We start from the raw sequence: 24,397 nt of genomic DNA on the forward strand, positions 1-24,397 counted from the left end.
GAAATCTTGGTGTTATCTTGATGTGCTATTTCACATAAATGCAGAGATTAAAAGGGAAATACCTGTGAAGATCCAAAAACAGGGCCATGACAGAACCTCCTGCTTTCCTAACCACTGGTGATCAATACAGTAATGTTTGACAGCTGCTTCATATTTTATGAAATAAAACATACAGCACAAAAACCACCCAAACTTTCTATTTCTCACAGGCATCATAATGAAGCTGAAAGTTCTTTGCTCACAAATGGTCTCTGAATCAGAGTATGCCATTTCAGCAGGTCAGTTCAGTTGAAGAACTTACAGGATTATATGTGGTATTTTCAATTCATACAACAGGTTTTGGATTATACAGGTAGAACGTTCTAAAAACAGAATGAATTTTACATTTCAAATAACTAAACACTGGTGTTGGCGCTACTTGGTTTAAAGGGGCTGTTCTTCTTCACTGTACTTGCAGTGCCCTGACAGTTAAAAATTAATTGGATGAGGTATATAAGTGCGGGTGGGCAGGTTCTATATAAACCTGAAAAAACAAAACATCTGTTTATAAAACTGTTTACATAATATATTGGTCCGTATATTTTGACACCCAAAGTAGGCTGGCAGGTGTTAGTGAAAAAGCACTTGCTTCAGGAAATTCACCTCTAACTTACAGTTACCAGTGATTCTGATGATTGAAGGACTTGAAGACTTGTCCTTCTACAGTGCCAGCATTAACCCAGTCCTATTCAGACTGAGACAGTCTTACTGACAGCATGCTGAAGTTCTCTGTCATATTAGGAACTTCTTTCATGATACTTCTCTTATACTTACTACAACTGTTTGGGGCTCCAGAACAGCTTTATACTGGCATCTGTTTTCTGATCTATGGAAATTTATTTGCTCATACTGGCAGAAAATGCTAGAAATCTGCCTAAACAAGCTTCAAGATGGTCGTAAAGTAGTATTCTGACAGCAAGGAACTTTTACAAACACTGCTGCTTTCTTTCCGTTAAAGCAATGGTTTGGGTTGTCTGCCTTAGCTTTCAAAGTATGGGTGAACTTCATCAAATATTTGTGCAATGTTAACTGCCTGTGTTCTTGAGCATTTTCAGTTCTCTTATTCTAAAGTGCTCAGTAAGAGTATACTAGCAGGCAGGAATTTATTAGATATGTGCAAAGGGTCAGAGCTGATTTCAGACTACAAGTGCCTATCTTCAAATGCCACAGAGCATAAGGAAACCTGAATTCTGAACTGGGCAGCAGGAAAGCAAAAATTTGAAGGTTTATTGTTTTATTGCTGCCTAAGTTCATAAATAGTAAGACTATATAGAAAGAGAGAAGAAAAAAAAAAATTAGCTTATACGTGTTAAAATCTGGCCCTCTGAATGACTGACCTGGGTTAATATTTGTTTTTTAGATAGGGCTAATGAAGTATCAGCCAGAGGTGAAAGTAGCAGGATTAATGTGTCCAGGCTACAGGGTAAAACTGGGCTACAGCATATTGAAAATTGAGCTTTGTTACTGAGTTATCAAGACTTTTCATCTTACGTTTCCTTTACAAAAAGGGTACTGATTTTGAACTGATGCTAAGGATTCAGTTTAGTTCCATGTCAGAAAACCACTGAAAGGAGGAAGTATCAGTTGATACATACAGCAATACTGACAGTGCCTCGACTGTTTCAGACTCAGTCTGGAGTTCTCAAAAGGTAGGAATACTTTGTTGTGATGCACAGAAAATCCCATGAAGGGTATGTTGCCTTAACTTCAGGGCATGAAATCAGTGATCCTGGTGATTTTGCTCTGTGAAAGCAAAAGCAGGCATTTCAGACCGATTACAAATCTGCCTGGGTGTCATTTAAGCTTTGGATGTCTAACTTAGAAGAAAACAATACAGCATGCTCAAATACTGTTGTTTATAAGTAATGTGAAAATTGCATTTTCTTACTTCCTCTAAAACGTGTACTAAAAGAACAGGAAAAGAAGTAAACAATCAAAAGAGTTACTGACAATATGGTTAATCCAAAGTTCTTAAGTGAGGATCAGGAACTTGCTGTGAAAGTCAGATGCCACATCAGTGGATGAAAAAAGATGATCAGAACATACCGCAGTTATTGTGTTACGCAAAGGCAAAACCAGAAATAAAGATGCTGCTATGGGAAGACTATAGCAGGTAACAAAGGATTACACTCTCAAAAAGAAGAAAGCTTTGTGCAGGGAAAAATAAGGGTGAGAAGTATGGCCTACAAAGCAGTTCTGTTAAATACTGGCCTGTAACAATCAGACTCTGCACAGATAATTCTGCTTTCTCAGGGTGGAGGTAGCCTGTGACAACTGGTAAGTACAGTTCTGTCAACACTGCTGAGGTCCAGAGATAGTTTTAAAGGTAGACTGGCTTCCCCCAGAATATGGTGAGGCTGCAGGCAAAAAATTCTCCACTAATAACACCTTTTCAAAGATAAAGAATGCCTTCCTGCCTGGGGACTGCTTATGTGGGTTAATATTTTCCACAGCTGCTACCTAAGTCTGATCCTATTAAGGTCTGATAGCTAAAACCGTCAGCCAACTGAAAAGCCACACTGACTGGCCATTTAGTCAGAAACTGAGGCCCAGAATAGAACACCAAAGACAATAAAAGACAACACCTTAACCTTACTGAGCATCGAACTAAGAGGTAGAAGACTTCGTATTGAGCTCAAGCACATTTTGATACTATATACAGCAGGGATTTGGCAGGTGGCTTATACAAAACTAAGGCATGGCAAATTTGAAGAAAACACCATGCAGAATTGAAAGAAGCTGTTCCTCTCCGAAGCATCAGTTTTATTTATCCAAGCCAGCACATAGTTTCTTCCCTACTGTTATATAATATGTGATATGGTTTTAAGAAATGCTATATTATACTAAAAAGAAAACAGCTTGAAATTGTGGAAAGCAGATACTTTCAAGGGATAACCAGGCAGTATATCTTCTCCTAAGTGATCTGATTAACCACATTTTTTTTGCTGTCTGGGCATATTGCAGAAAACGCTCAGGCAGCTTTCCTTCTGTCACAAATGATACCAGTTTTACTGACTGTCTTGAAACATCTCTCCTGAAACAACTTTGGGCCTCTCTACAACTAGAAAACATAGCTGATCTTCAAGCATAAGCTTGGTTTCACATCTTTCAGCTATTTCCCATTAAGATTCTGCACTTCTGTCTGATAACAACACTAAGCTTCTTTTCTTTTGTGAATGTGACTTTGAGGACTGTCAGCAAGCATGGTCCAGGCTCTTTGGCTGTCTGGTCAAGGATATTCCTTATGTAAATTATTCTTAATAGCAGTTAAATTACAGCCAAAGTACATTTCTACAGCTCTGTCCTACCTGCTAACCTAGTAATATCAAAGTGCTTAATGCAGTCTGAAGTCACTGACTGTTTTGCATCTAGCAGCATCTCTTTTGATTCACAGTGAAGTAACCTTCAAGTTAGCTGAGCACCCTTTTGCTATCTGTACTCTTTTTTCTCCCTCTAAGCAAAACCTGTGTCCAGCTAGACTAGGTTTACTGAATAGTAACGAACCCACCACTTTAGAAAAATGCTATACCTTTCCCTGCAGTGAAATAAGGCATTTAATGCACCATTTGTCCTATCTACAACGACACTTTCTAGCATCCATTTACTTTGCAACATGGTCCTACAGCTACTTCATAAAATTAGAGACTTACACCTGTAGAAAGCTCGTATTTGTACTGGAATCAATGTGTTCTCCTTTCAGCAAACAGTTAATACTGGAAATGAGGCTACTGGAACTATAAGAGCATAGAAAAATCTCACTGTATCTCAGTGCTCCTTAAGACTGCATTTTCTGACATACTACATGTTAATACATAAGCTGTATACACAACTGGGATTTACTTATTTCAAAGCACCGCTAACAAAAAAACATCTAACAGTCTGGCATCCTTCACCTTAAACTTTACACTAATGCAAGCAGTATCTTCTAAGTACTTCAGAATTCAGAAGCCACTCGGTGTCAAATGGGGATCTAGGTTATTTATAAATATGTTTTAGCCTTCAAAAAACATTACAGATGATCACAGTTTTTGATCACAGCGTGCAGTCAAGCTTCTTCACGTTATAGATGTTCAGTTAGTTCTGGAGCTACGATCAAGAATAACTCAGTAAAACAAGAATATATTTAATTATTTTATAAAACAGGACTTTTATTTATCAGTAGATTGTCTTAGTAAATTAGGTTGATAGGAGCAACTAGTTCCAGTACTAACACCCAAGTACCTGGTGAATTCATGATTTGACTTCTGTTTCTTCTACTTGAGGTAGAGTATCCCAAACTGGCTCCCGGATGTGTTCAGGTATTTTCTCTATCTTAGTCTGGTATGGAAGGAAGGAAACAATTTATTGTACCAACTAGTTAGATATTAACTACTATGCCTTGTTTATTTTGGTTTCGGATATTTATGGGATTAGAAGTGCCACCTAGTGACGTTTTTGAGTAATACAGCCTCCTTTCAATATTTAGAAAAAACAGTCTACAAACTACATGTGTTTCTTCTAGTGACTTTCTGAAGAATTCAGTAATTATTAGTACTTGCATCTGGACTTAATCTCACAGCAGTTAATAACATGAGATGGAAACATACCTTTTTTACTTCCATGGCAACCCCTTCAGGTAAGTTTCGTTCAACATACTCTAAGTACACCGCAGCAGTACTGCCCGTCAGGTGTTTTAACTAAAACAGAAGTGATGTGGTTTTTTAGTGAAGGACTATTACTAATACTTCAAATGGAATATGAAAAAAAGGAGTTTGCTCTGACTTCTCTAGTTTTTGCAGAGGCCAGCTCCCATAAAAGGCCAGCTCCCATAAAATTCAACACAGGCAGGTAAGCAGTACACATCTTATCCAAGTATAAAGTAACAATTCCATGCAGAGCTGTATATATACTGCGTGCTCATACATATGGATCGTGATAGAATTAGACCTTAATACTGCAAGTATCAGATCAAACTGCAGGTTATGCAAGAACTCATAGCTTTTTTTATACTCTCAAAATTCAAGCAGGATTGAAATCCCCTGACTCCAGAACTCTACCATGTTCTCGATTCTAGTTTCTCTTGGAAAGCAGAAGTTGTGTTTATGGTCTGTGGGCAGCCATCAGCAATGCTCTACTGTCTGAGGACTGAGTGCAGAGACACATTTTACTAAGCACAACTACACCATAATAGACCTACAGGCCACAAAATGCTGGCAGTAAACTTTTACTCTATGAAAGACAACCACAGCTGCATTCTAAACCATACATAAGTCTGTGTCACCAGCCACAGAACTAGTGGTTTGTACACACTTCCTTTCTGGTATTTCTCCCCTTACAATTTTAGTTTGTCACATGATGTTGCGTGGGGCAAAAGCATTCAAAATATCAAGCAAACTCATGGAGAACAGAACTCTCAATTACTACCACGACAATGACTTACCTGCAGCATCTTCCCTTCCATGAGAAAGTTCTTATCCTACAGATTATTGGAAATCAAGAGCATAAAATATATAAAGGTAACTCTGCTATCTACCTTATTTTTAAATCATTCTTTCGTATACTGGTCAAAATCAGCCTTGTAGAAAATTAGATGGGCTGCACATTCAGAATAATTTGTGCCACATTTGATGTACCTACATCAGTGCCCTCCTACTGTATTCCCAGCATTCATCTCCCCAAGCTAACTGAATTAATATTTCTTCCTTTTACATCTTTCTTACCTCCAAACAGGTGTAGTGTGTTCTCATTTCATACTGAACTCTGTGCTTCTTGTAAATGTGTACAGATTTTAAAAGCGTAAGTCGTTCTATCTTCTTTGGAGGTCTGTGTCTGAACAAAGAACAAAGAGAAGATGCTGTAATGTTGAATTTTATATAAATGATGTTAATATAAATTATCTGAGATTATGGTGAAATCTCTGCTGTTATCTGACATTTAGAAGATGTACAAGGCAGTATGAAGTACTGGTACAGCTTGGTATTAATGCTACAGCACTGATGACTGTAACAAGAGTATTCCTGGTATCTTTTATGCAGTTACAATGCAATCCTACTATGGCAGCACTGCATGTAGCACTGCTTCCGCTTTCTCATCACCACGTTACCATCTAAGAAGTGTCAGATTTATAATCTGAGAAGGAATGTCAGATAAAACCCATTTATTCTAAAAAAGGAAATACTTGTAAGCACGGAATTTGAGTTACAGCAGATCATGTAAAAAGCATCTGACATCACATCATGCTAGAGATGGGTTACTTACACTTTTTCAACAGTTATGCCAAGTTCTTTAGCTGCAAGCACTGCAAAATACTCGTAGCTGTCCAACACAGCTTTATCGTGGCCTTTAACTAAAAGGGACAGTCTCCGGTACAGTATTTCTGGCTCATCTGAAATAGACACCTGTATTTTTTAAGAAAAGGTAAGTGTTACCACTCCATGTCCTCCTTTATTAATCCAATCACTACATATCTTCTTAGCCTGCGTGTCCCGTTTGTAAAAGAAGAAAAAAACCACATACACACTGTTATTCACTCATTTGATATTTACCTGCAAGAGGATAACTGTATTAATCTCAATCAACAGAGATCCTTCATCTTACTGTCCCTCTAAGTGTGAAGAGAAACCTAACTTCTGAATATTCAGGCAAAATTTCTCACTCAAGAATGCAAAGGGAATGTCAGCTAAAAGGACACTTGCAAAGGCATGAAAAATAACTTCTTATTAGAAGTTAAAGCAAGTTTGGAGCAGCAATATGAGCATTCTAAATAGAAGTGTGAAAAAACATGAAATTCTCAAACTTTTATTGGTTATCATTATGGTCAGGTACAAGAATTCTCACCTTCCTAAAATAAAGCTATTTAAATATACCAGTCTTCCCCAGGCATATTATCCGTTCTATTTGCCTAGGTTAGAAGTCTGTGACTTTCAAGTTACAATTTTATGACTTCTAGATTGAGCGTTCATTTCTAATGGCCTGGGCTCACTGTTCATCTGAAAAGCCCTGGTTTACTCTCCTGCAGTTCAGAGCAGTAACGCCAGCACGCAGCAGATGTGGCAGGAAGGCTGGTTTTGTGTTGTGGTTGAACCTGGCAGGCAGCTCAGCACCACAATTTGTTCACTCACTGCCCCCTCCCAGTGGGGGGAGAACTGGGGGAAAAAAAAAACAACAACATAGAACTTGTGGGTTGAGATAAGAACTATTGACTGCAACAGAAAAGAAAGAGGACAAAAACAATAGTAATGTAATACATAAATAAATAATATAAAGAAATATGTAAATATTATATGTGTGTGTGTGTGTGTATTCCTCTCTCACTCAATACACACACACAGACACACACACAAAGCAAGGGATGCATAACACATCTGCTCCCCACACACTGATCGATGCCCAGCCAGTCTCTGAGCAGCAGCAGCCCCTCAGCCAACTCCTCTCACTTTCATAGCTTTCACAAGATGCCCTAGGATATGGAATATCCCTTTGGCCAGTTCAGGTCAGCTGCCTGGTCCTGCCCTCTCCCTTACCCCTCAGTCCCCTCTCTAGCAGAGCAGTAAGAGAAGCTGAGAAACCAAACTATCCTCGGCTCTGTACAGTGCTGCTCAGCAATGACTAAAACATTGGTGTGTTATCAATATAGTTTTTCTCCTAAAGCCAAAACACAGACACTACCTACAAAGGAGGAAAGCAACAAAGAGGCGACTGTGAGCTACAGGAATCATGCTGAAAATACAATCTCAAACAGCAGTAATCTAATCTGTTTCTTACTCTAAGGCCAATTTGACATCATCCAGGCTTAAAAAAAAACCAAACCACCTGAAATAGAGGGATTTACTTCTTCTCTCTATTCTCTTCGTAATTACAATGGCATACAGTACCCTGTTCTATTAAACACTTACCAGAGGATTAGTCTTAGGCTCCTCTGTATGAACATGGGATCCAGAGAATCGTCCTCCCACCAAGTCAAAGTTTCTAGATTGATAGGGAGAGCATGAAATTAATGTTGAAGTTGCACTTTTTGAGGAAGCGTGGGGGAAAAGTGGAAGGGAGGAGGGTCTGTTAAACTTACGGAAGAAAACACTGCTTTTGCATAACTCTGCTTGCATAGTTGACAGGAAAAGATGATCCCTGTATAAAACAAGTGATCAAATTGCTTTTTTTTCTTCACTGGAAAGTAGACAGCGAATAATATAGATTTATCAAAGGTTACTTGTATCAGCAACAGAGCATAACGCACTGCTTGACACTGATCTGCCAAACTGTAAAGCTTGCTCCATCAGAAAACACAGAAAAACAGGAGCATGGAATTGTCTAAAGTTGTGTCATAAAAATAACAGCAAGCCCCTCCACACATAGACAAATCTCACAGAGCAAACAGAGAAACAATCATCAAACAGAAACAACAAGAGAAATCCCACACGTTAGGGAAATAATACAACAGTTTGCAGCTATGATTAACCAGGCACCCAAACAGCAATCACAAAGTAACTCTTTATTAGAAAATACATTTTGTGTGGTATCAGATACCATTTTTATGTATAGCGTTTTTTCTATAGTTCTAGTTTGACAGTACAGTGAAACCTCCTTAGATGAACGTAAGTAGGACTTGCTGTAAAAGCAGTTGAGAGGTGTCCTATAAAGGACACTATAGAAAAATTCAGCTTCTGAACTTAACTTGAGATTTCACTCTTTTTTTTTTTCAACAAAACATTCCCTGTGGTTTTGAATATTTGTGTTGAAGAGAACACAGAAACAGTTCCAAAAAGCACATTAATTATTGAACTTTTTTTTTCCTGTGTTAAGTAGTGAACCCAAACGTCAATTAAGACATACCACACATCTTTCATACCAGAAAAATCTCTCCCTTCTGACATGGCTTTTAGCTTCCTACCACTAACTCCCCATTTGGCAAAGTTCACGTTAAGAACTCCCTGAGACCTAACAAAATTAAATGCATCTAAGGAAATTACCCTGATCCTTACACCTTCATTCTGTGTCTGAAATCAGAATACCATCTTCCCCCCATTAAAGGCAGTATGAAATACACTATCATCACCTGACATCACACCAGGGAAAAGATATACCCATAAGTGTAAAAGTACATTCAGCAAAAGGCTGTGTGTATGAGTACACGGCACAGAACCTATGCAGATGACAAAGGGGAGATTACAGATTGGGCAATCATTGGGTAAGTAATATGCTGCTGTAAGAAGACCAAAAAAGTAATCAGGAATACAATCAGTGCTTTGTTTTTGTGCATATGCAGTCTTTGTTATATAGTCTGTTGCTTTATCTACCTGGCCTTGGAGAATAGATTACTTAGTTGCAGGCAAAGATGCACACCCTTAAAGCATGCATACCATGTACCACGTCCTCTGCTTTAGAATACATAAGGCACAGCCCTTGTAAAACAGACAAATATAACAGAACATGAAGCAGTACAGCTCCACCCCACTTACCAAACTCTAGTCTTTACTGCGTGATTGTGCATATTATCCCAACCACCTGCAGCTCCCTTTTGTCACTAGAAGTGGAACTCTATACTGAATCTAAAGCTCTTGTAAAATAAAGGTGTTCTATGCAAACTCGAATAAAGCAATACTTACAGTATCCCATGTAACAAAGATGGCATTCAGCATTAAAGTGTTTTAGCACTTCTTTTACCCTCCGACTTAAATACTTGATGCCCTCTCGCTAATGGCTGCCATTGATGTAGAAGGGACAATCAAAGTGATACAGAATTCGATTCCCAATTTGAAACACTCCCAGTGCCAATCAGCTGCATTTGGTTGGAGGAGATCCTGGAGCACACAGGAGATGGATGCTTTCAAGGAGTCCACAGGGCAGCACATGCACACAGGGAGAGAGCCTGGGGCTTCAGAAACCCAGTGGGAAAAGCATCACATCAAAATCCTCCCAACATGCGAGAAGGCAATTGCTTTTCAAAGTCTGCAACAGCAGAACCACCACTACTTTATATCTGAAAAGATTTCCCGGTTTTCACGTTGTAGGTTCAAGACCAGAAATAAGCTCAGTTCAAGACCTCTAGATCCCAGTTACCGCTCCTCTTTATCCCCTTACAACCAGAGTAATGGTTACGACAGACTATAAAACAAGGCATTCCGAAGTCCCGAACAGAAGCCTAACCCGCAGCTAAAGGGACACCAACTAGCAGGACTGGCCCCCAGGAAACGCTCCCCACCTGACAAAGCCTCCTCCACAAGCACCGCGCCGCCATCTTGCCTCCAGCCAGACGAGCGCGACCCGGAAATAGAGAGCGGCCTCATCCTCCACCTTCCGCTCACTGCTGTCCTGGTTACGGAAGAGCGCCCCCCGCCGGCATGACGGAGCCGCGGTAGCCTTAGGCGTAGCACTGCGGCACCGGCGGGCAGGGCCGCGCGCGGGGGAGGCGGAGGCAGGGCGCCGCAGCCCGTATGGCGCCCACAGGCGGGCTGCGCTCGGCGACCTCTCAGAGTCGGGCTGGCCAAAAGGGCGCTGCCGCCTGTCACACGCGTTCCCTGCTGACAGCAGGACCTGAAACCAGCACAGATCACAGGCTGTATGAAACGCATCGATATTTTTATTTTGTTACTTCCTCTGCCGCCTAAAATTAACAGTCTGCCTTTTTTTTTTTTTTTTACACTAAAGCACCTAAAATATGTACAACCATCTTCTAATAAAATAACAGTTAAATATTGAAAATAAGATTTTTTTTTTCTCATAAAATATGTTTTCTGTATGTACAGGTTTTAGCAAAGAGGACCGAGTTGAACAGTGAACAGTTTTCCATCATCAACCATCAGTAATAAAACAGCTTGTTTGCAACAAAACTGCCCGACATATGTACAAAAAGAACAGCAGCTGTGTAACATCAGCCAGTGCCACACTTGGGGAAGTCCATGTCAGGTGCCTAAACAGTGTACTGTGTAAGAAATTACTTCTTCTGTCTTTGTGAATGGTTTCTTTGGTTGTTGGATGATCGTCTCGGCTGTACAGTACAACGGCACCCGATCGCTATGACAGAACCAGGCATATATACACATGTATTTATATATCCACACCAGGTGCAGCGCAGGTACCTGCCCAGCTGTTGCTAGAGATTTCACTGTAGATTCTTTAGCACAGAGCTGCTCTTCAGAACGGAGCCCGCAAGTTCCTACTGTACTTCACTCCGTTCTTCAAGAAGAACTCTCACTGACTTCCACGACCATTTTGCTTTCACACAGCTTTCTTCCCACCACTGAGACGGGAACCTGAAAACGTTTCCATTTTGCCAGGGTAGCAGCCTTTCTCAGAGAGGTCCTTGAAATTCAAAATGATACAGGCTTGGAAGAGCAAGCAGGCTCTACTGCATTGTTTGTGCCACAGGCCCCTAGAAGCCAACCCAGGTCACATCTCACCAGAACTCCCACTTTGCAAACACTAAGAGTTGTGCAGACTACAAGATTTACCATTGGGATTTAGCTGGGAGCACTCAGCCAGCTGAACCTGGGTTGCATGGGCTCTGTGAAAGTGATGTGTCACAGCACGGACAGAATTGTTTGGAAGTGGGCTGACAGATAGTTCAGGAAAGGAAAGAAGGCTGGTGCCTCATCTCCTGAAACACACAGGCACAGCGATTGAGAACATCATCCATTCTGTAGCAATGGGAGCAAAATCCCACCCTCTGGTCAAAACTAACTAAAATGTCTCTGAACCCCCAAGGCAAATAGAACAAACCACATAGAGGGGAACTTTACTAAACTAAAACTGAGAAGTGATTGCTGTTCTCTTAAAGGGTTGTTCTTTATTATCAGAGCATATGACGTGAAGTGAAAACTTCAGGCCATTTGAATTTGCGTATTTGGCTTTGACAGAGAAGTCACCTCTCTGCTAGTGACTCCCACTGGTTTTGAAACTGTGGTCCAGTACTCCTATACAAAGGTACTGTGGTTTACCCTCATTTTGCATAGTTACACAAAAAAGACAGACAGTAGAAAATAAGACCCTCCATCTCTCAGAGTCCACTTAAAATGTTAGAAATGTGGCAAAAAGACTTCAACAACAACAACAAAAAAAAACCCCACCCATAAAAAAAACTGGAAACTGGAAGATCTGAAGTCAGTCTTACAAAATATTTTATAAAATTAACAACACTCCTCCACTGTGAAAGATTCAGAAGAAAATCAGTGCTACTACCTGTGAAAGTTCAAAAATCGTTGCTCTTGTTCTATTGTTAAAGGTCCACTCAATCTAACTCAACTTCTTCCCGTGGTTCTAAATTTTCTAACGATTTTGTAGGGTACAATTATTTTTAGATTTTATTGAAGTAGAAAACCAAATCCAAATTTATGGAAGTGAATTTAGACATCAGGCAGGTAGATCTGAGCCTGAAGAAAGAGAAACAGTAATTAAACAGCAATGTCACCTCACCTTTGGGATATATTTCATGAAGTAAACAACCCTGAATTTGATGTAATGAGGAAGACTGAAAATGGCACAAGAACAACACTTCATGTGTAGGAATAATAACTAACATATGCTGAAGGCATATACTCCATCAATCTCTATTCACCGAATGCAAGAATGTCTCCCTGCATTTGCCTATTAAGAGAGTAAGCTCCTGCAGTGCTCAAAAGTATGTTCCTAAAATCACTGACATGGCTATTCAACAGTGTGATTTATTGTCACATCAAAATATATTTCCAGTGCAATCTGATTGCCAAGGCAGTGTTCTTGATTCAGCGTTCCCATGAGTTGATGTGAACCACAGCACAATCATCTTTCTTCAATCCTTGAATTAGGTCATTTTAAAATCAGCAGATCAAAGCCTTGTTAGAAATGAAGCTCTAAAATGTACAGTGTAACCAAAGCTTTTATGAACTGCCTAACATATATGCATTAAGGCAAGACAGAACTGAAAAAGTACTGTGATACTAAAGATGATACAGTCACTCCTGTATTTATTTCACAGTTAAAGCAGATTTTTTTTCTCTACTTCCCTTAAAATGACAGCACAAAGAAAAAGAACATAATCATCTTCTTAATAAAGATGACATTTAGTTTCTAGAAGATGCTGGAAGTGATCCAGTGCAGGCAAAAAATAAAATTAAAAAAAAAAAATCCATCAGAAATGTGTGAAGATATCCTTGTAAGTGGGGTAAAGTGAAACCTGGAAGAGTTTAAGACTAAAGATCTACCGAGGGAAATGACAGCAGAACCGTGAACTTCTTCTCCGATTACTGGCCTTGGAAGATACCAGCAAAATAAGCCCAGATAAAACACCTTATAAGAATATTTGTACCAAGTATTTATTTCCTCCCCCCAGAAACACAAATTAATAAAAAAAGGGAAAAAAGCATATTTCTTTTCTGGACCTGGATAAAAGAATTATCATTTTTCATCAGGTAGTTTACAATCAATGGGGAATAAACGAACAGTCCAGGTTCCCTGACTGATGCATTCAGGGTGTGCTCAGTAGCTGTCTTTATCAAACAACTTTATTTACAACTCAGCATCATCCTGCAGTAGATCTGCATCTTCATCATCCAATAAAAGGTCAGCATCCATGACTTCATTCTCTTCCATGACGCCACCTAACTCCTGAACAACATCATCATCAATGTCACCGACATTTCCAACATGTTTAACCAAACTCATGTGATCCAGAGGGATCAAACTATGCCCAGCTGGCCCAGTAGTTCTCACAATAGTGGCTGCCATTTCTGCTGCCACTGCAGCTTTCTGAGCCTTCTGCCTTTGCTGTTCTTCTTGTTGTCTGTGTGTCTTCATATGAGCATTGCGGCTTTTGATTTTGAAAAATACTCTAAAATTTTAAAGAAAAAAAAAAAAAAAAAGCAGATAAAAGTACATTGCTTTTGATGAAGGGAGCCAAAAAACACTCAACAACCTATCAGTACATTTGCCTCCTTGTCCTGAAATAGCTGCAATGCCATGCTGAGAATTTCAGGGACAGACTACCAGATTTGTACATCCTGTCAGCATCAAAATGGCCTACTCTGACTCTGCTGAAGCTATTTTGCAGTTCCCGCAATTGCTTCAGTATCTATGCACATCCTAATTCTGCCTGAGCTCAGTTTCACTACATTCTTACACAAAAGACAGAAAGTGAAGGAATCTCACATCAGAATGGACAAACAAAAGCAAAGAAATAGAGAAAGTTACCCACGCCCATGCCATGCAAGTCTGTAATGAAGCAGGAAACTGGAGTGTCACATGTAGGAACTCTAATAGAGAAGTAAATTCAGGAATATTAGATGAAATGCTGCAGGGGAAGCATCCAGATTGTCACTCAAACCTCCAAACTGTCATGCAAAACCTCTGAAGAATTTGGTAAGAGAACATGATGTTTTATGGGGAAACTGTTCTTTTGAGATCATGAGAGCAAAATAAATAGTTTGTTGCAATACTATTCATTTGAAATACAAATAGGCAGAGGTGGTGCAGTACTGCAGACAGTTATATTCACTTACCTGCCACATTCCTTACAAGGGAAAATTGTTGTTGGGTCGGTCTCGCCACTTGTTGTGCTGTGGGCAGGTGAACTCTTGATGGAGCAGTACCCACTCTGTGTACCAGATTTCTGCTTAGTGCCTGCAATGGTGCATCGTGGCTTTGTCACCTGATTCGTACCTCCATGAATGCGAGCGTGGCCATTTAGTGCTTGTCGGGAACTGAACACCTGATGGACAGTAGAGTGGAGAGAATTAAAAATAAAAATCAAGAAAGACTTAATTGCAACAGGAACTGCATGAAAAAGTATAATGAATACATACTATAAAAAACAACTATATGTCAGATATGCACACAAACAATTTTCAAAGTTCAGATGTTGCTTGCTCTCAGCTATTTCCCATTAGAATTAAACTAACTCAGTCATAATAAAAGAAAACCAATGAGCTATCTTACTCCTATAGTTGTTTAATAAAAAGGTAATCGTGGCTGTCATTATATAGCACTTCTCATCCCTACATCATACAATTCTATGTATACATGTATACTGCCTGTATTGAATGATAAGGGATTTCAAAGCAGACAAAATCATTTGTCCAAAGATACTCAGGAGGTATCACTGGCCAGGAATAGCCTAAACATCTGATTTCCAAAAATCACTATATGTTAAGATACGAAGCCCCCGCTATTATTTGAAGACATCAAACACACGTACAGCACCACAGTTTGGCATTTCACAGATGAAAGTGGATGAAGAAAGTGAAAGACTCTGAAGGGTAGGCAGGTCTATAGGTCCAACAAGAGGAATAGCTGGTGGGTCAGGAGACTTCTGCATTTCCCTTTCCTCCTTTCTGTCTTCTTCAATCTCCTCATCTTCCTCTAACACTTCCTCTTCTCCACTTGTCTGAAATAGATGGAGCATTTAAGAAATACTAGGAATATGGCGAAGTACAGACACTAATGGATAGTAGTACGTAGCCAAGTCTGCTTCTAGGGTTCAGTGTTTTTCCCCATCCTGGCTGAAATTCTGGTTTTGCTGGAGCTACCACAACTACACGGATAAATTACAGGTAATGAAGCTTCACTGCTGCACTCAAAATGCCCCCCACTATATTACAGAGCTGTGGTCCAGAAGCCTACAGATGCCAAGGTGCAATACTCCTCCCCACTTTTAGGATGGTGATGTATACTGTATATTCATAGTAGAATTAAATGATTTAACTTAAAAAAAAATTAAAAAAATCAAACATGCCTCTTAAGAATGCTCGAAGTCCTTTAATTCAGACCTTGCACACTATGAATTCATTGCCAATCTGTATAAATGCTAGTTTTATCACAGTGTCTGAGATACTGTGATACATTTCAGGCATGTGTGGTCACACATTGCATTGATATGATTTCTTCTAGGCTTACCATGCATTCCTCTCTCTTCTTCTCTAAACGTGTTCTGTGTTTCCGTCCCCAGCGCAGGATTTTCTTCCAGGTATAGTAGTATTCCACGCATTGTGCAACTGTCTTAGACTTAACCTGTAGGTAAATAATTGCAGAAATAGTTCAGTCTCAAGTTTTCATTTTAATTCAACACAACTTTAATATATTCCGAGAAGAAGGTTTTATTTACCAAATATTCAAATGGAGAAATAAAGGCAATTCAAATACAACAAAAATACTCTTGCAGAATAATTTTTTTAATTATTGTTTTTAAGTCAAATTTGTGTTGACTGTTTCAGCTCCAGTACACTTCCCTGGAATTCTCTAGACTCTAGCTGGATAATGACTGAGGATGTACACTTACAAGGTATATATATATATATGTATATATATCCACACTTATCTCCAAAAATTGAGATTTGATTTTCAAAACCCCAAACATTTTCCAACATTTCAGCCAACAACCAAGGGATTTAATTCCGCCCTGAGACACACACAATTTTTCCTTTTCGCTTTGTGACACAACATGAAAATGAAGCTCAAACACAATCTCACTTTAAGAACACGTTTCAAGGCACAACACCTGTGATATAGGCAGCTGTTAACAAACTGCTGGAGAACACAAAGGCATTAGTTGGCCACCATGTGTGTCCCACACTCACAATGCCATGACTTAAGATTTCAGTGTGTCAGTTTTTACATATAATAACAGGAGGAACAGATTATTTATCTTTTTACTGGTGCTGCAGTTGCATAAAGAATAATGGAAAATACCACTCCTTACAGCATCCTTCTATCTGCTACTGGTTCTATGCCTGCAATAAACTGGTCTGTCACTGGAGGGAAACTGAAGGGAAACGGAATGCAGCAAATGGCAAAAAGAGTTGGTAGGATAGAAGCCACCTTACCATTTTTTGTACAAATATAAAATCTTTGCTGTAGGTGGACAATGCCTCTTTGAACAGCCTCCTTTCTTGATGTGTCCATTTGTCAGAGCCTTAAAAAAAACACCACACACAGTGAATTTGTTAAAAGCAATAAAAACCTACCACCTTTGTGTTGATGTAACACCAAAAGTGGGAAACCTCAAGCACATGCTTGTGACTGCTGCTACCCAAATGCAAGCATGGCTGTACTGACTCACACTTCAAGTCCACCTAACCAGCGTGCTGTCTCCAGCAGCAGTCACAGGCAGTTGCCAAGGAAACAGTAAAATCAGGGCAAGCAAATAGAATGCCTCTCCCCAACTTCTCTTAGCCTCTGACCACTTGCAGTTCAGAGGATTTCTTTAATCTGTTGCGATTTGCTTATTTCATAATCACTCTTCTAAGTGCTAATGCAATCTTCTTTCCAATTAATTGGGTTTCTCACCACCACAATATCCTTTACCAAGGAGTTTTGCAGATCAGTAGACCTGTATGAAGAAACCACCTCCTTTCCTTTGATTCCTAGCTCCCAAGTAGCTTCACTGGATGACCGCTTGTTCTTCAAGTGAAAAACAAACCCATTCTTTACCATCACTTCCATGCTATTTGGGATTACATTTCATTTCTGTCACTTCATTTTTTTCCTCCTCTCCAGACTAATAAGCCCAAGTCACTTCTACACCGCTAGTCATGAGTGCTGTCCCTCTGCAAACACTTCAGTTCTAAAACATTCCTTTAGAGATGCAGGGACCAAAAAGGCAGGTGATAATCTGCAGACTTGCACAGTGGCACCACCATGTTCTCTAGTTTCTTAACATTTGACTTGTGGTTATTTTTTTCTTTAAGCTGCTGTAAAATACAAAGCTGATGTTTTCATAGAACTACCATGATAATCCCAAGGACTCTTTTGGATGGGCAAATATCACCACAGAGTTGATCATTTTAGACACAATGCTTGTACTGCCTATTCCTACATACACCACTTTATCTTCAGCTACACAGAAGTCCATCTATTGTTTAATACTCCAGACACTAACTCTCAAAAAATCCCTTTGCAGCTTTTCACTTGTATGGCTTGAGGTAAGACACAAATTCTTTGTGATTGAGGCTTCAAGTAGACAGAGAGGGTATAGCAGTATGAAAATCATGCAAAGTGCTTCCTGATCAGTTAATGGAAGCTGTACATACAGCTTTCAAATATTATTATTCTGTTTGCTTCACCAGCCTAACTGCCCAGGAAAATGCAAAATCAACATTTAAATAGAAATAATGTGTGTCTCCTCAGCATTGGTCAAACAGAAGGAACACAGAATTGCTCTACTGCATCAAATACCAGTGTCTTGATTGTAAGAGTAGGCATCACTTACATTAAAAGAAGGATATACAAGAAGTCATAAAGCAGATGCCTTGAAATGACTCTGAGAAGATTCTACTACAGTCTGTCTGAGAGTATGTGGAAGTTTCATCATTAAAAGAAATCCCAAATGTTCCTGTCAGTGTTACCATTCTCCACACAAATGCTTGCCTCTGCATTGAACTCAATTAACTTGGGCTCGCCACCATGTGTGGTATTCAACTCTGCAGGTTATTTAAGTCTAATAATATATACATTTTTTATTAACTGCAAATGTTTTGCTTTTCAGTGTCAATTCCCGGGCTCACAGGCCTAGAGAGAGTATCTCACCACTCTGTTATATACTGAAAACTACAAAATTAACTTTTCTGCAACCTGTTTTCTGTACATTTTTCCAGTACTGGCTATAAGCATGCATTAGCTATTTCCACAGAGATTTACAGTAAAGCTCTCAGTCTAAGTGTCAAAAAAAGGTGCTGGCTTCAAGCAGCAAATTTTATTTATTCTGTTATCACCCAAAGATCTTTCTGCTGACACACTGCCTTGCTGTCTTTCCCTTCCTGAACCAGTGTTGTTCCCTTTCTACACCACCTGCCAGTCATTTGCTTTTACCCTCCCTTTGAGAAGGGGTAAATGCATTAATTCAGTCCAGAAACCTACTCTACTATGCCAAAATAACATTTTAAAAAGCTTGACAACAGCCAAGGATGGATTTTAGTTTTCAGCAAACCTCTCCAGTTCTCTCGTGAAATAATAATAATGATAAAAATCACTTCTTTGAACTAATTCTATTGTACAGCTATAGATAATTCAGGCCTTACAGATTTTCCCCAATAGCTATGGTATTAGCAGAGACCCTTATAAGATTATGAGGGTTAATTGGAAGTAACCTAATTAATAGAATAAATCCTGCATTAGGAAAAGAAACAGAAGAAAAGCTGTTTTTAACTCTGGTTGCTGGGAAACCACTTTTCCTCTTGTTAGCTTGAGGGAGACATACAGAACGTGTATAGAGAAATCTGCAATGCAGCAAGAAAGAATTTTGGACTTAGGAATACAGATCAAATTTTAAAGATGATCTTTAGGCTTAAACATTTATTATACATTTCTGCCATATTAAAATACTGGTTTTGCTCTGATTAACTCACAGAAATATCTTTTAAGGATTTGGGGGCTTTTGGCCCAATCTGTGGGTTTCAAGGGAACTACACCTCCACTCAGGGAGCTCCCCTTGAGAGGCAGCTCAAATCTATTACATTCAGCATTTGTTGGATCTGATCCACACACTATAGTATCTATCAGAAGTTTTAAGACTATCTGAAGCACACTATTTCAGAGACCACCTTTCTTGCCATTCTTACTGCAGGAGACCTGAGAAATTCCACTGTTCAAATGAAAAACGAATCAAGCATCTGAAAAAGCACTCCTCTTATATTGGGCACGTGCTCCCTCTCTCTTCCCTAATACACTGCTCAGACAAATCATAGAATCATGGAATGGAAGAATGTTTTGGGTTGGAAGAGATCTTAAAGCTCATCCACTTCCAAGCCCCTTGCTGCCACCCCCAGCTCAGGCTGCGCAGGGCACCATCCAACCTGGTCTTGAATGTCTCCAAGGATGGAGCATCCACAACTTCTCTGGGCAACTTGTTCCTCTGCATCACCACCCTGTAAGTAAAAAATGTCCTCCTAATATCTACTCTAAATTTCCCCTCTTTCGCTTTAAAACCATTCCCCTTTATCCTATAACTATCAGACGAAGAAAACAGTTGGCTTCCCTAATGTTTATAAATTCCCTTTAAGTTTTGGAAAGCCACCATGAGGTCTCCCCAAAGCCTTCTCTTCTCCAGCAGACAGCAAAGGATTAGGATGAAGAGACTAGGGTGTTCTTCCAAGGATCCTTCAGTCAACGTGCCCCATTCTCTTGGTGAACAGAAAGGTCTGAAGTTTTACAACTTCCTCTCACAAACCAACAGGTTTCAAGGACAAGCTATCACTTGCATTCTTGTCTGAGGGCAGTGCTGAGTCTGGATATTTACTGTCTGTGGTATCAGTTGATTCTCAGGAGTTCACTGTCATGCTCTATTATAGTGTACTCCACCTTAAATTGTGGCCGTTCCTAATAGCTGTTACTTCTGAATACAGAGCAGGAAGCCCAAAGAGTTAAACTGAAACAAATATCACTTCAAGTTATATTAAAGTATTCACACATTAGATTTTGAGAAATTCCCATATGCCTCGAGTGGCTGCTTATCAACCACAAAGACTATAATTCAAGAGCTACACGGTGCTAGAACATAGCTGTCAATGTAAGCTGCAATCACATGCTGCATTTGAGAGCATTATTAAGTAATGCTTTGTCTTGTTATTTTCTGTTGCTTAAATCCACACTGCTGAGATTTTGTTGGGCTGTAAAATGCAGACAATTTCTTTTCCTCCTTAAGAAGTAGAGTTATTCTAATGTCCACAGGTTTCAGTGCTAGGTACAAATATTAGCATCTTCCCATGTGAAAGATGAAATAAAACAATATTTCCTTGCTCCTCCCAGCATCACAATAATACATTTATTAAAACTACTGTGAATTTGCTTCAGCAAAGGCTATTGCTCCTCTGACACCAGCAGAAATCTTTCATCTGCTGAACTCACTGAACCTCTCACTGATGATGAGGCTGCTGGGATCTCTCTTCATCCCTTTGATTTCCTTCCCTGACCCACCTCACGCTTTGGTGTTATCTCTTAAGACAAGAACCCCCAGGAACCCTGGTTACAGCTCCTGGCTGACATCCTCCTCCATCCAGCCCCATGTCCATCCTCTAGACTGCAATGGAGTTGTTTTCAAAGGCACAAGCCATCTCCCTCCTCTTAAAAATCAAATTTGATCCTCACCTTCATTCACTCTTGTGATTAGCCGCCATCAGACACATTTCTGTTCCTGTCTCAAGTCTTGGCCAGGAGTTTGTTACAAAAGAGTCCTTGCTATTTAGAAATCTGCTACAATCAGCAAGTAACTTGATTCTACACTTAAGTGACACAATGAGTGTAACTGGAAATGAGTATATGACCCTGAACATTGTGATTGTCCGACTGAATTCCAGAAGATTCTCGGCTTATTTCCACCACAGCCTAAACTGGAGATAAAGTCTTATGTCCCTTACGTAAAACTCCATGTGTCAAAGTAGCTGTTAGGCACTACAAAGCCTTGAGCAATAACATGGACTTCTGCAGAGGAGGGACACTTGCTACCTTGAGCTATGCTTAGCTGATGATAACATCACTCTGTGTATTTCACAGAGCACTTCTGCTCCGTAACTAAAATGAGATTTTTGCTGTGCTTGTTAAAGTTGACACTATTCCAAACCTGTTTCTTTTAGGCTAGATGCATGCAAATAGAGGCTCTGCATTCAGCACTAAGACACAAGACAGCTATAGTACTGTCTCTTTCGATGGATGCTCATGATTATCACATTCACAGCACCATATCAGAAGAGAAAGGTACTACAGCAGACACAGAGTAGGAAAACACAACAGAGTAGGAAAACCTTACCGCTTGTAAATTAATAATCTATGAATAGTAGCAGTTTTAAAAGAAGATCGACATATTAAATTTTAGTTAAAAGAAAAATAAAAACCCAAGGCAGTTTTAAACCTGCAGAACCCTACATAGAAACATGAATACAGGGTTTCTGTACATAATTAGTCGAGCAAAACTGTCAAACTTGTAAACAAAAGGTTCTAGAAGTTCCACTCAGCACTGTCCACATCATCCTCTATTAGAGGCTGCCATCCCAGCAGCAGACAGCAGAGAGTGCAGCGGGATCCCACACACCAGCTTGGGATGCCAGCCTTGGACTCTGGATACAGAATAGATACAGAAATCACAAGGAAACGTACCAGCATAGTGGTAATTTGCCAAAGGATGACACTTCAATCTCACTGGCTTCCTCAACAGCAGCTTCTCAAGAGTAACCTAAATGAATAAGCAAAAAAAAAAAATAAAAAATTAGCAAATGCAGTCAGTTGCTCCATATATTTGTATTTAGAAGTCTATTCGGTAGGATAACATGAAATCAGTTTGTCTTTTTTTTCTCATTAAAAAAAATCACAACAAATGATTCCAAACCCCACTAACACTGTTGCCCATGTAAGAGCAACTAGTGCACACTTGTCTATCCTTAATTAGCACAAATGTGGCTATTATCAACATCCAGCAATTCCCTCCCTTCTCTTTGCCACAAACCAATGCAATTATAGTGTTTGATAGTATTAATACTAACATTTAATGGTTGATTTGGTAACTTTATTTTTAGAACATCTGCTTAAGTCAACATCTGCTAAGAATGGCACCAAAATAATTAATTCTAGGTCGGATCATGAAGAAAGATGATTTGGGCGATTCCTGATTTTTATCCCTGACAATGCATACCCCCATATAGTAAGTTTCAGTTTCTGACAGTCACCTGCCCTCAGGTACACTTAATTGAGCCTGAAGAAACTGAGATGTGAGCTAAAGAACACTGTACCAGCCAATCTTGCCAGATTCATTCTGCGTTCTGCTTTATTTGGTTTTAAATTGGCATTCCAGAAGCTGGGGCAAGGCTTTGTCTTTCCTGAATGCTGGGCAAAATGGAGGTTTAGCCTTAGTTAGTAATGTCCCCATCACAAAGCTAATGCAAATATTTGAAATACATTATTTATATGAGAACTGTATGCAATTACCTTGCAGTTCTGAACAAATAAGTAGATGTGATTGCTGTTACAAAAAACGGAGTTTTTGTAAGGGCTAAAGGAGGACTAAGCTCTCTATGACCAAATACAAAGCTTGTGAAATATCAGGTCTGGAGAAAGCACTGGGAGACATTCAAAACCCCAAGGCTATAAATTAAGTAATCTTATCTATCTGAAATATACAGTAAGCCTTCAGAGAGGCAGTGCTTTGAAATTTAAATTTATTAAAGAATAAAAAGGAAAAGTCATTCCCCAAAAATGTTACAGGATGTTTAAAGCATCACTGCTAATCAATCAGAAATCTCTTTTTTATATAACCGTATCTAAATCCATTTAATAAAGCATGCTAACTTATCTGCAAAGATGAGCATCTCTCCCTTTTCAGCTTATCTTACCATAATATCTCCTTTTGCCTCAAAGAGAGAGTGCAAAGCATATTCTGAGTTAGTTCCTCCACCAGGTAACACGCTGGAACAGCTCATATTTAAGAGATCTTCCACTGTCAGAAACAAGTCCGCATGTTATTGCCAATTCAGTACCTGTCAGTTAAACAACCTGAGACAAGGATCCTGCAATGTCACTCACAGGCAATGTAGTTCAGGGCAGCAGCTTTCATATTCTCCTCCTCCCCCCACCCCAGCAACTATCTTCTGGTTTCAGGATCACTCTCTGAGGAGAGGATATGCCTGGATTTGCAGAGTGCACCCCTGGGGTGTGATGGGGTATTACAGAGCTAGAGGCAGAGGTCTGGCTGTGAGCAGTGGCTCGCACAGGCACATATGGCCAGTGATGTTGCTGCAACAAGACTCCAACTAGGGCACAGAAAGAGAAATGTACTGCACTAAAAGCAGGAACAAACTTTGCTCAGGTCTAGAAGGAGTCATTAAGACAATCAAATTTTATCTGTGTTATGGTCACAGGACAAACCCAGGAGCCACCTCTCATCTGTGATCTCTGCCCTTATCATGCAGTTCATTGCCCAAAAACCGCAGCAATGACCTTTGCCTGTTGGCTACTAGAGAACACTTCATCTGCACTTCATTTTAAAGGCCTATGTCACTCTGAATCTGTAATATGTAGTTCTGGTCTCTTGCTCTGCACTCTCAGTAATTAATGCTGTATTGAGTGTTTTGTACAGGATACAAATGAAAAATCAATGAGAATTTCTTCAGAAGGCACAAGGTGATGTATGAGCTTCTAAACCAGCAAGTCTTTGTACCTCTTTGTTGGAAGACTTTGTTCTCCAGTTCTGGCCACGGTTTCCAAACCAGAGTAGCCTTGTGCACATCTTTCTCCATTAGCAATTTGTCCTGCAGCTCAGGAATATCAGCCTGGAACCTGGACCCAATATTAATTCGTCTGTAATAACAAATAAGCAAATAGGTATTCAACTACGCAATGTGCAGAAAAAACAGAAGTCGCATTGTGTTCATTTTGTTTCAAAAAAAAACTTTTATTATACTGGAGTGGCAGGAAATTGTGTCAGATTGCTTAT

General features: G+C 39.6%; 2 protein-coding genes across 7 annotated transcripts in view; both read right to left on the reverse strand.

The window, feature by feature from the left end:
* Window positions 1–5: 5 nt before the first annotated feature.
* Window positions 6–10,328, reverse strand: MRPS10 (mitochondrial ribosomal protein S10). 3 transcript variants are annotated; one of them, XM_010706744.4, is made up of 8 exons: window positions 10,217–10,328; window positions 8,084–8,142; window positions 7,914–7,986; window positions 6,277–6,416; window positions 5,739–5,847; window positions 4,626–4,715; window positions 4,261–4,356; window positions 6–62 (listed from the first exon to the last, which is right to left on the reverse strand). In XM_010706744.4, exons 1-7 carry the CDS (start codon window positions 10,250–10,252, stop codon window positions 4,270–4,272), a joined length of 594 nt encoding a protein of 197 aa, XP_010705046.1. In that variant the 5' UTR covers window positions 10,253–10,328; the 3' UTR covers window positions 6–62; window positions 4,261–4,269. The 3 variants fall into 3 exon arrangements, with proteins under 3 accessions (XP_010705046.1, XP_010705047.1, XP_003202628.1); XM_010706745.4 differs by lacking the exon at window positions 6–62 and adding an exon at window positions 73–1,782; XM_003202580.5 differs by lacking the exon at window positions 6–62 and having other exon boundaries at window positions 4,162–4,356.
* Window positions 10,329–13,279: 2,951 nt separating this feature from the next.
* Window positions 13,280–24,397, reverse strand: part of TRERF1 (transcriptional regulating factor 1) — a 100,538-nt gene continuing 89,420 nt past the window's right edge. For all 4 annotated transcript variants that reach the window (XM_085219319.1, XM_085219321.1, XM_085219318.1 and 1 more), the window contains 8 exons: window positions 24,122–24,261; window positions 23,298–23,401; window positions 22,069–22,144; window positions 16,806–16,894; window positions 15,880–15,993; window positions 15,182–15,370; window positions 14,487–14,695; window positions 13,280–13,819 (listed from right to left, as the gene is read on the reverse strand). In XM_085219319.1, the coding sequence (XP_085075445.1) occupies window positions 13,498–13,819; window positions 14,487–14,695; window positions 15,182–15,370; window positions 15,880–15,993; window positions 16,806–16,894; window positions 22,069–22,144; window positions 23,298–23,401; window positions 24,122–24,261 (1,243 nt within the window). In that variant the 3' untranslated portion in view covers window positions 13,280–13,497. The remainder of the gene's footprint in view (window positions 13,820–14,486; window positions 14,696–15,181; window positions 15,371–15,879; window positions 15,994–16,805; window positions 16,895–22,068; window positions 22,145–23,297; window positions 23,402–24,121; window positions 24,262–24,397) is intronic.

Source organism: Meleagris gallopavo, chromosome 2, assembly GCF_905368555.1.
Source record: "Meleagris gallopavo chromosome 2, MGAL_WU_HG_1.1, whole genome shotgun sequence".
NCBI lineage: Eukaryota > Metazoa > Chordata > Aves > Galliformes > Phasianidae > Meleagris > Meleagris gallopavo.